Source organism: Pelobates fuscus, chromosome 5 (assembly GCF_036172605.1).
Source record: "Pelobates fuscus isolate aPelFus1 chromosome 5, aPelFus1.pri, whole genome shotgun sequence".
In the NCBI taxonomy this organism is placed as follows: Eukaryota; Metazoa; Chordata; class Amphibia; order Anura; family Pelobatidae; genus Pelobates; species Pelobates fuscus.
Window position 1 is genome coordinate 138,768,640 of NC_086321.1, and position 12,371 is coordinate 138,781,010.

Genomic DNA, 12,371 nt, shown 5'->3' on the forward strand with positions numbered 1-12,371 from the left:
TGCACACACCCACACAATACTTTAAATCACATTTAGTCCAGTAATGTCAGTTTCATAACTCTAGCACAACAGTATTTTACAGATTTACATTTTAAAGACACAATGAGGGGATTGTTAAATTGTTTAATTGTAAACCTTCATTTTAGAAAAAAGGCAGTCTGAAAATTATGTATAAAGAGTAAAAACAACTTACAAATGGACTGGAATTACAAAATTGTAACTGGATTTTAGTAGCAACAATTGACTTTAGGATGCCAATTTTAAAATGCGTGGGTACATTTTTAACCTTTTCATTTTGTGTTACGATGTCAACTACTGCTGCATAGGGCCAATAATTTGGGCAGCATTGCTACTTTTTGTGGTGGTAAAGCTGCTGACTGGCTTTATGAGACAGTGAGTATTTATAAATCACATTGATGGAGAAAGTTGGCATACCTAGATGTTACTTACCGCCAAAGTTGGTACGTGGAGTGTTAAATTATATTTTTGTTTTAAATCTACTGCTAGGATTTTATTGAGGACAAGAGGATATCAGTTTTTCCTGTGGGCGCTTATCTTTTCCAATTAAAAGTCTTTGGAGCCCTAGTCAGGACACAACTATAATTGGTCAGCAAGCCTCTGGGAAAGGGAAAACCAAAATTTTGTAAAAATTAAATTGTATGCAATCCTCATGCCACACATTGTAGCCGTAGAGCTTGTTAAATCTAAGACAAAAATAAAATGCCACCACCATTTCTGCACTAACAATTGGCTAAAAATGGGACGGAGTGGTCAATTTATTTTTTATTTTTGTTTAATTCACAATATTACAGGTAGAGTAAGACTGGATGCACACAACATACAAATAATATATCCTGTACATTTATGGGACATTACAAATCATTGTGCATCAGTAAGGCAAAACACCAAGGCTGTATAAACTAGAACGTTCAAGACCAGGCCAGAGATTTATTTTTATAAAATCAGAGACGTGTATTTACCGCATGTAAAGCTAACTCTGGTGTGTGATTAGTAGCCATCTAGTATTTTTATTTTATTTTTCTTCTTGCAACAATTCAACAGTTGCTTAGTAGCAGCTTCATCTGAAGGAACTTATTTTACTGCCCCAAGCTTTTTCAACAACTTCCTTCCTTTGGATAGAAGACCTTTTTTCTTTTTTGAAGGCCGTTCCCTGCCTCTCATGGGGCTTCCAGAACTCATTGGGGATGTTGGTAACATAGAATGAAGGTGGACCGTTGGTGATGGTGCTCTCCTGGGTGTACTTGGATTCTCAGATGGGACCTAAAGAAAGCATCATAAATTACACATCTGCCAAAATGTTCATTCTCAGCCACTTTTTACTAATAGGATTTGTGCATGTACTCTTTACTAAAGGGGAGTTTGACAAATACCTCTAGCAGTTGCAGGTTGTCATTAATTCCTTTAGTTAAGAAGCCAATATGTAGTTGACTTTTCCATACAGTAGACTTTTCTATTTTTTTTTTATGTATAAATCACAGCAGATACTATGCAGATCCCTTGTGGAATCTGCATTTTTCATGAGTTTTGTGAAATTCCACAAACGTTATAAATTAGTAGTGCTTTGAAGGGATTGCCACACAGCTAGAAAGATACTAAAATGAGCCTTAATTCGAATCAGAATGAGATTTTACTAAGCCAATCTTTGTCTACAGAATGTATTTTATTGCTGTAACGGTAGAATAACGCTTATATGCCTGGACAATGATTTATAATTTGTCCGTTACAGTAAAGGCCCCAAAATGCTTTAAAGGAATTCTGAAAGGAATGTTATAAAATGTTTATGCAAACTTCAGTCTGATTCAAAATTAAGGTCAGTTTCTAACAGGAGAAAAAAAAAAACTCAAAACATCCCAGTTGTACACACCTGAAGATACCATTTGTGTGTGTGCACTATTCTGTTTCTGAGCTGTATGTTTCAGACCTCCACAGTATGTTGCATCACTAAACTAAAAATGTAGTTGGTTAGGCTGTCTCCAAACAGTTTTTCCTCAGCAATGCAGATCGTACAAAACTGGTCGGTTTTATAGGAAGTCATTACTGAAGGCAGGACAAAATAATCATCTTGTGACTCCTTCTCAAAGATGAAAACTCCAACCTAGGTAAATGCTAATCTATTGTCAAAAGGAGCCAGGGCATTTATTGCTTTAACTTTTTGTTTAGAACGTTTATTAAATTGAATGAACAATACTCTGCAGCAGTATTTATCAGAATGACTGTTAACAAGTGTGCATAGTGGTATGGAAACATACACCTCATAAATGTCTTGGCCTGATGAAAGAAAATAAATAGGATGCCTTAGCACTAAGACTATTGGTATCTTCAGTTGTTCACTTACGTGTAGGCTATACTGTCTCATAAAGGTGTGAAATGAACACTCTTCTTCTGTTCCCAAGTAGATGAGCAAAGACAAAACAGAAAATAGCAGTGATGACATCAAAAATAAAATAAAGTCTAAACGTGGACTTCAGTTAATATTAAAAAAATAAATAAAATGGCATCAAATGAGAAAACATGCAAATGTTTGAAATAGCTTACATTCTCAGATTTTATTATTTTTAAATATAAATTATGAAAAAATTAGAGCTCCAGCATGTTTGTAATTAAATAACTGTTAATTTTGTAAAGGACTCTGGTACAAATAAACATGTGTGGGGATTAAAATTAGTAGGATTATGATCAATGAGATTAAACATACTTCAAACACAACTTTCTTGCGTATTCTACAGACCAGAATCAAACACCTTCCCATCTTTGAAACCTATAGCTAGTTTAATATCTACATAACTAGCAATTTTCCATCTTGGCTGTAAAATGTAACTCTTTTACCACTTCTCCACAATTACCAGCTCAGTGTTTATATTATTGTTAGAATATTGCAACGCTAATTTCAAAAAGACATAATATGTGTATGAGTTTGCTAGTTTTGTATTTCTTTATTTACTCCTGGTGTTTGTACTGTAGAAATAAAAGTTTTCATTCTTATCCTTTCTGCAACTTAACCATTAGATAGTTTTTATTTACAGTTCTTTACTACCTACTTGAACAAAATCTGAGGAAATATATTGCCTAAGACTGCTTAAAACTAAATGTTACAACATCTAATAAAAGCATTACAATCTGCAAGTACGTCCACGGATCTATAACCAGATGTTGCAGATATGTACATACCTAGTATACCACTATAGCAGGCTTCCCCAAACTCCGGCCCTTCAGATGTTGCTGAACTACAACTCCCATGATTCTATGAATGAAATAGGCCGAGAATCATGGGAGTTTTAGTTCAGCAACATCTGGAGTTTGGGGAAGCCTGCACTATAGTATAAGTAGTACAGTTTAGGTGACCAGTCCCCTCTCCCACACCGTTCCGGTCTTGCTGCGCCTGGCTCCACCTCCATGGCTGTGCAGCACTGACACAGAAAGCACCTTGTGGCCACCTTAGTGACTGCCGCTTGAGGTGTAACTAGTCAGCAATGTAAATACTGCTAGTTTTATTAAGGCAGTGTTTACAGTGCTAAGCCTGCAGGAACATGCTATGGAGACTACAATAAGCATTAGACCAGTGAAAAAATCTATATAGTTGGTATATACTGCAAAAAAAACCAGTCCTAATAAGTCGGAATTGTGGGTCTGCACTGGCATCATGGTTGAGCAGGGCACATCATCGGTAGCACCTTATCATGTGCAGGGCTAGTTACAATGACAATGTGGTAGGCAAGATGACTCCTGCTTTTTTACCTGTATCATGTGATGAAGTTTCTCAGAACCCCTTCATAGCCAAGAGCAAGCGATGTTTGCCCCACGGCCTCCCTTTAAACTAGCATAGTTATCTGAATTACGAGTTAAATTCAATGTATTTATTACTGTTGCATACTTTTAGTAAAAATGACTTTGCATTTGTTGTTTAAAGCATATTTTCCGTAGCCAAGTAAATTAAGAATTGTGTTAAAGCAATTAAAAAAACAAATTCTTAATGATTGATTATACACCCATATTACCACTTTTCTTTACAGATATTTTTTTACAGGTATAAACAACAGAGTACCATAAGTGACATTTTGAATTAAGAACAGTTTTAAAGATTAGAAACTGCATTTCCTTGGGGGCTGCAGTCTTTGAAAATAGATTCATCTGAACAAAAAGAAGCAATCCATTTTGTATTTAATCTTGCTGGGATGATTCCATCTTGAGTTGACCGGGTAACTAGAGCAGTGCTGGCTGACTCTGGTGTAGGAAGCTAGATTTGGGGGGGGGGGGGGGGGAGTAGGGTGGGCAACTAAAGTATAGGATTTGGACATTTACAAAGCACAGACCTTCCGGAACAAATTAATCCGCATGTTATTCACTTAAATATCACGATTTGTCCTATGGCAATACTAACTGGGAACACGTCCCTGTCCACCCCACCCATCCACATTGGGTGGGGGCTCACGAATAGAACATTAGGAGGCAAGCCTCTCTTACCCACCCATGAGCGGGTGCTATTATATCCTGCAGTCCGCCACCCACTGGAGCTTTTAAATATGTATGTGGCTTTGTTACATCTAGTGCCCCTTCATCATACCCATCTGCAGTGATTTCAAATACAGCTTTGCCTTTTGGAAAGATCCTGGTGAGGTCTTACTGCATCTTGATTGGTACAGGACAGCTGGCAAATCACTGTGTAGGAGCTGCAAAATGGGAGGGAGCTCTGCCTCTTATGCTGCAATTGCACAACGTCTGTGCTATGTGAGCTAGGAAAACCATCTGTTAGATTAGGGGATGTTTTAGAGGCAGGATTACAGATTGGATTGTGTGTAGGATTAATTGTTGGATTTGGGGCAAGATAAAGGTATGCATGTCATGCATCATTAAAATCGAGACTGGTAGTTAAATACAGGTATAGGGTGTTTGCAGTAGTGGGATATGCATGGTCTGAATTTTCCCAAAATAATACTTTGTGAAAAATAAAACCACAAAAGATTAGATCTTTTGACCTAGGTTCGTGATAAAATTGGTAAATGAAAAGTGTGCTCTTCGTTACATAGCTCGGGGGATGCACTTTCTTCAAATACATACTTTTGAGTAGTGGTTTTGGATTCTGTCTACGGATTACTATAAAAATTGTGATATCAGCATTCCAAATTTTGCAACATTTTATCTTTAAATCTGTAATTCACTTCTTGCAATATTTGTTTTCTAATTTCTACAAATATTGATATGCTAGATATATTTGGCATTTTAACAATCAGGACTAGTTAGTTAATCTCTTTGAGTTCGCTTTCTATAGTTGCAATTGTTGTATAGAAATTATTAAATTTAAACCTATTGGGGGGACTTTTTTCTTCCAGTTTTAAATCTTATTCCTGTTTAGTATTGTGTTATGGATACATATAGGGTATTCAATCAAAACTCTATTTCTCTTTTAAAATGATATCTAATATGTATTAGTGCATTCATTAGTGTGTGAAATTGTGGTAGAATGAATGCATGGCAAAAGTGCTAAAAAGGTCTTGGGCACAAAAGCGTCACATCTCAAAATAGCTTTGGTCCATAAGGGGTTAAGTTATCTACTTTCACATTGAATCTGCACATTCCACCTATGTCTCATAGAGTCCTGAGGGCATTTTTACATGGATAAATGTATTATACTGCAACCTCTGATTTTTGGATGTCATTCATTACAATTAGTCAGCACTTTGTTGCACCTGCATTCCTGTGCTTGTTTTCTGTATACCATTGTTTGGGAGCTACAATGATGACTGAACTTATAGCTGCAGTGTCCTTACCTCAACCTCATTTTTATGTGAATTGTATTTGTATTTCAGGTAAGTATTTATGAAATGTAAAATATACATTGAGCTAAGATCAGCACCAAATGCACAGTAAGGTATTAACCCCAAATGTATGCCTCTTATTAATGATGACCGATATCGTTGTAATAAAAACTATTCAGCCCCCCATTGACAATCAGGTTTGTCAAAATGTTCAGACTCTCAGCTGTTTGCAGTGAACAAATCAAACAAGCATTCGAACTATCTCAACACAACAAATGATTCAAGTTGTTTCTCCAAATTCAACTTTTCAATTCAATTTAGTGACTAGATTCAAAATTATTCAACTTCCTGACTAGAATCCATCACAACCAGCACAAATATGCAAAACTATAGCAGAGGCACTGAATGTAATGTTCCCATAGACACCGTTGGAAGCATAGTTTGCAAGTTCAAAGAACAGTGCTTACACTAACTACCTGGACGGGGCAGAAAATGGAAGCGATCAGTCGCTGCAACCAGATTTCTGAAGGCAGGTTGGGAAAAAAATGAGCCTGCAAAAAATCTGCGGCGAGAATTGGTGGCAAAAGGCACTGAAGTTATAGTGTATATGAAACCAGGGGGCTGCACTCACCTAAACATGCATAAATGGGGTGCTGATGGGGGCCAATTTATACAATGCACAAGATCCAGTGCACTCACCTATCCACTAACCAGCAACTTCAATGTTGACAGATTGTGTTAGTAGTTTTTTTTTTGTTTTGTTTTTTTTAATGGGGTCCTATTAAGCCTTGTACTGCAGAGAGCCCCAGATGGTTTTTTTTCCCCCCAAGTAAGTGGGTTAATCTCATAAGAGCAGACATTAGGCTGTTAGAGTAGAATCTGCCAAAGATAATGTACATTGATGTTGTGGCAGGCTTATGCAATGTATGATCATATAATGTAATTAAACCCCCATTATTTTTGCCTAGATTAACTATTTAAAAAAAAAACTAATAAAATTTGTCAACATTGAAGTTGCCGTTTAGTGGATAGGTGAGTTCGCAGAAGGTTTCCATGCCAGAACTCCAAGATGTATACCACTACTGACCCAAAAGCACAATATGCTAAAAATCATATAAATAAGCCACAGAATTAGGGATTCTGTTCTTTGGAATGATGAAGCTAAACTGGAACTTTGCGGACCAATGGATTAGCAGTATGTTTGAAGGAAGAGGAATGAAGTATATGCTGAAAAGAATAGTCTGCCTACAGTTAAGTATGGTAGTGGCTCTGGGGCTGCTTTGCATCCTCTGGCACTGTACACCTGAAGCATGTGGAATGCAAGATGGATTAATCGAAGTATCAGGATATCCTAGCAGAAATGGTGTCTGGCTATGCATCTCGTTTGCACCAGGTCATAATAGCAAAAGGGTGCTCTACTGAGTACTAAAGATGCTTGCCATGAAGGGGTTGAATAATTTTAAGACTGGAGAAGTCATTACAAGTTTCATGTTTAGTTTAATTTGGGGAAACCACTGGAAGCATTTGTTGTGTTAAACTATTTAATTATTTATTAATAGTTTTTTTTTTGTTCATTGAAAACAGATGCAAAATAATTTTGATTACAACTGTTTATACACAGACGTCCCCATCTTAAAATGGTAAAAATGGCTCTGTCACTAACATATAGAGACTGCATTGGAATTTCATTTAAATTCTAACACCATAAAAATAAATCATAAGACAAAGTATGAACTACTTTGCCCTATGGGAAAGCCTTAAGTTGACAAAACTTGAAAAAGGCACAGCATACGATGTCCAGTGCTATCAATTTCACTAATGGTCTGCATTGTCCCTCTATTCACAAGACCGTATTTATGGAAGCTCTCATGGGATCTTCCAAAGACATTATGTGCAACAGTTCAGCAGTAAAGTAGGCTCATGGTGGATGAAGCAGGTGAAAATCAAAGAGTGCAGCACCTGGAGGACACAGTATACGGTAGGTATAACTAACTCACTAGGAGCAATGTAACCATTGCATTTTCTTTTTCTTCTATAAAATTAGAAGCAAGAAGATGAGAGAGCTGCTTTAATGCCACATTTAAAAATCCAGTCAGCATTCCAGGAAAAAGCTCAGCACACATCAGGGAACCCTGTTCCCCTTTGTCTGCTGGGACTATTTTTAGTGGCCCCAGACATTTAGATGAGCTGCTTGTAGTATTGCAGCTCTCTAAGTAGGCATTTAAATGAAAAGAACATGGTGTGAGCAGGGAAATCTGCCCACACCCTTAACCGCAGGTAGCTATGAATAATTGGGGCTCCCCTCAGTGTTCTGGGCATGGTTCTGTGGGGCCACAGTGTTGGCCCCACACTTTTGGTGAGCAGTAGTGATGTCCCGAACGGTTCGCTGGCGAACATATGCGATGTTCGGTCCACCCCCTATTCGTCATCATTGAGTAAACTTTGACCCTGTACCTCACAGTCCGCAGACACATTCCAGCCAATCAGCAGCAAACCCTCTCACCTCCTAGACAGCATACAATTTACATTAATTCTGAAGCTGCATTCTTTTTTTTATATATATATACATTATCCTCCATAGCCAGTAACCTGTGTTTATTATGCATTATCCCCCATAGCCAGTAACCTGTGTTTATTATACATTATCCCCCCATAGCTTTATACGTTATCCCCATAGCCAGTAACCTGTGTTTATTATACATTATCCTCCCCATAGCCAGTAACCTGTGTTTATTATACATTATCCTCCCCATAGCCAGTAACCTGTGTTTATTATACATTATCCCCCCATAGCCAGTAACCTGTATTTATTATACATTATCCCCATAGCCAGTAACCTGTGTTTATTATACATTATCCTCCCCATAGCCAGTAACCTGTGTTTATTATACATTATCCCCCCCCCCATAGCCAGTAACCTGTGTTTATTATACATTATCCCCCGTAGTCATTTATCGTTGGACCTAGGCAGCATGATGTCTTAGGACAGCCCAGAGAGTGAGTGAGTGAGTGAGTGAATAATATAATATATATGTTCAGAAACATATTAGTAATCTATGTAAATCAGGTTCATGCAAAGAGGGTGAAAAGGTATTAAAGAAAAACACACTTATTGCATCAAATTTACAAAGCCAAACTTTTAAAAGCTTTCCTCATTTCTTTCTCGGGATGAGGAATATATAGGTTGTAGACTGAGGATTTCCATCTGCCCAATCTTTTAATAATATGCACTGGAGTGTCAGTGTTGAAGGAGACCGAAGCTGCCCCTAATCTAAATGAAATACCCAAGACATGGATACAGCCCAATCTTAGGAGTAGTGTTCTGATGTAGAAGATGAATTTAGCCGTAGTCAGAGGGATTCAGTGAGAGTAGTGGTGAAATGTGTGTGGCATGACTGAGTGTGGGTAAGTAAGAGTCAAGTATTTTAACTGGGCACTAGTTCTAGGTGGGATAAAGTGGTATAGCGGATGGATGAGTAGTTTGGTTTGTTTTAGAGGTTTGTAGAGAAAGTATATAGTGATCATGATTTTTAGCGATATTCAATATTTTTAAGGTGGTCCCAGTGCCACCACTCATATCTGGTGTCACAATAGCTTGTATTTAAAAAAAAATAAAAACATTTTTGACTGTAATATAATAGCAGTCAGTTTCCTTCACACGTGTGCATTTCAGGGCCTGCCAGGGCACAGTGTCACACCAGTGCAACTCATATCTGGTGTAATAGTAGTGTACATTTAAAAAAACAAATACAGGGGGCTTGTTGTCACCTTTCGGGGACCCTTGGTGTTGTACGTGGCTGGGTGGAGGAAGAGACCTTCAATGACATCAGTGAGGACAAGGAACGGGACATGGCTAGCTTGGTATCCAACCTTGTGCAAATGGGGAGTTTGCGGTTGTGTAAATGGACTGTTTGCGGTGCGTTAAACAGGGAGTTTGGTCTGTCACTGTGAAACAGGCGTAACCCTTACACTACCTGATCGATACAACATCATACCTGATGTTTTAAAGCACGTTATTCCAAACAATTTAGGAATGTTAGGTGATTTATGCCCTTTATGGATTAAAACCAGACTCTGCATCAACTATATAATTTTCCATGGGAGTTTTGCCATGGATCCCCCTCAGGCATGCCACAGTCCAGGTGTTAGTCCCCTTGAAACAACTTTTCCATCACTATTGTGGGCAGAAAGAGTCCCTGTGGTTTTTAAAATTCGCCTGCCTATTGAAGTCTATGGCGGTTCGCCGGGTTCGCGAACATTTGCGGAAGTTCGCCATTCGCGAACGGAAAATTTCATGTTCGCGACCTCACTAGTGAGCAGCGCTAAGCAGTTATTCAAGTAGACATTTATTAAATTCCTGGTTAGTGATCGTGCTGTAAGCATGGTTTAATGTGACTTTTAAGTTAGCTGGGGCAATTATTAGGGGCCACAGACTGAACAATAAACTCTCTTCAGCGATGCACAGAGCCCTTTAACATATTCATAAAACCACGAATGAGCATGCTTGAACTGTGTTTTTTGGGGCTCAGGTAGCCTGGGGGGTCCTTTAGAGTCTGAATGGCAAGATCTCTCTGCCTGTCCTGATGATTGGGACCGGTGGTTGGCTTTGCCAGCTGCCCAGCACTATATATAAGCTGGGAATCAGGCTTCATTAAGAATTACAGGGAGTGCAGAATTATTAGGCAAATGAGTATTTTGACCACATCATCCTCTTTATGCATGTTGTCTTACTCCAAGCTGTATAGGCTCGAAAGCCTACTACCAATTAAGCATTAGGTGATGTGCATCTCTGTAATGAGAAGGAGTGTGGTCTAATGACATCAACACCCTATATCAGGTGTGCATAATTATTAGGCAACTTCCTTTCCTTTGGCAAAATGGGTCAAAAGAAGGACTTGACAGGCTCAGAAAAGTCAAAAATAGTGAGATATCTTGAAGAGGGTTGCAGCACTCTTAAAATTGCAAAGCTTCTAAAGCGTGATCATCGAACAATCAAGCGTTTCATTCAAAATAGTCAACAGGGTCGCAAGAAGCGTGTGGAGAAACCATGGCGCAGAATAACTGCTCATGAACTGAGAAAAGTCAAGCGTGCAGCTGCCAAGATGCCACTTGCCACCAGTTTGCCCATATTTCAGAGCTGCAACATCACTGGAGTGCCCAAAAGCACAAGGTGTGCAATACTCAGAGACATGGCCAAGGTAAGAAAGGCTGAAAGACGACCACCACTGAACAAGACACACAAGCTGAAACGTCAAGACTGGGCCAAGAAATATCTCAAGACTGATTTTTCTAAGGTTTTATGGACTGATGAAATGAGAGTGAGTCTTGATGTGCCAGATGGATGGGCCCGTGGCTGGATTGGTAATGGGCAGAGAGCTCCAGTCCGACTCAGACGCCAGCAAGGTGGAGGTGGAGTACTGGTTTGGGCTGGTATCATCAAAGATGAGCTTGTGGGGCCTTTTCGGGTTGAGGATGGAGTCAAGCTCAACTCCCAGTCCTACTGCCAGTTTCTGGAAGACACCTTCTTCAAGCAGTGGTACAGGAAGAAGTCTGCATCCTTCAAGAAAAACATGATTTTCATGCAGGACAATGCTCCATCACACGCGTCCAAGTACTCCACAGCGTGGCTGGCAAGAAAGGGTATAAAAGAAGAAAATCTAATGACATGGCCTCCTTGTTCACCTGATCTGAACCCCATTGAGAACATATGGTCCATCAAATGTGAGATTTACAAGGAGGGAAAACAGTACACCTCTCTGAACAGTGTCTGGGAGGCTGTGGTTGCTTCTGCACGCAATGTTGATGGTGAACAGATCAAAACACTGACAGAATCCATGGATGGCAGGCTTTTGAGTGTCCTTGCAAAGAAAGGTGGCTATATTGGTCACTGATTTGTTTTTGTTTTGTTTTTGAATGTCAGAAATGTATATTTGTGAATGTTGATATGTTATATTGGTTTCACTGGTAAAAATAAATAATTGAAATGGGTATATATTTGTTTTTTGTTAAGTTGCCTAATAATTATGCACAGTAATAGTCACCTGCACACACAGATATCCCCCTAAAATAGCTCAAACTAAAAACTACTTCCAAAAATATTCAGCTTTGATATTAATGAGTTTTTTGGGTTCATTGAGAACATGGTTGTTGTTCAATAATAAAATTAATCCTCAAAAATACAACTTGCCTAATAATTCTGCACTCCCTGTACGCTAAGTGTAATTCTAAAAACGGCCAGTAGATGGTGGCAACATACCACCATCTACTGTGTTAAATCTTAAAACCCATTTCTAATATCAGAATGCATTTTAGTAGGCAGGGCATGACAACCATGACCGTTGTCATGGGCCTGGGGGGCCCGGACTGCTCTGGAAGTTTCGGACCCCACATTGTCAAAGTACACATATATATTGCGATTTTCGATATATATATACATATGTGTGTGTGTACTTGCGGGCCCCCAGTTACCTGTTTGTTGTAGAGGGGGCCTGCAGCACACTTCCCAGCAGCTCACCTGTCTAAATCTTGCGAGTCCCGCAGCCGTCAGAGCGTTGCCACAGGTTACCATGGCAATTCTCCGCGCAGCACAGGCCGGGA

The 12,371-nt window shown here is 39.0% G+C and overlaps 1 protein-coding gene across 20 annotated transcripts in view; it reads right to left on the minus strand.

Moving 5' to 3' along the window:
* Positions 1-5: 5 nt before the first annotated feature.
* The window catches only part of RIMBP2 (RIMS binding protein 2), a 547,982-nt gene continuing 535,616 nt past the window's right edge, over positions 6-12,371 (minus strand). For 17 of the 20 annotated variants that reach the window (XM_063454348.1, XM_063454352.1, XM_063454358.1 and 14 more), the window contains one exon: positions 6-1,281. In XM_063454348.1, the coding sequence (XP_063310418.1) occupies positions 1,093-1,281 (189 nt within the window). In that variant the 3' untranslated portion in view covers positions 6-1,092. Of the gene's footprint in view, positions 1,282-1,466; positions 2,404-12,371 lie in introns of those variants that run through there. The other 3 variants (XM_063454356.1, XM_063454354.1, XM_063454355.1) reach the window with 3 other exon arrangements.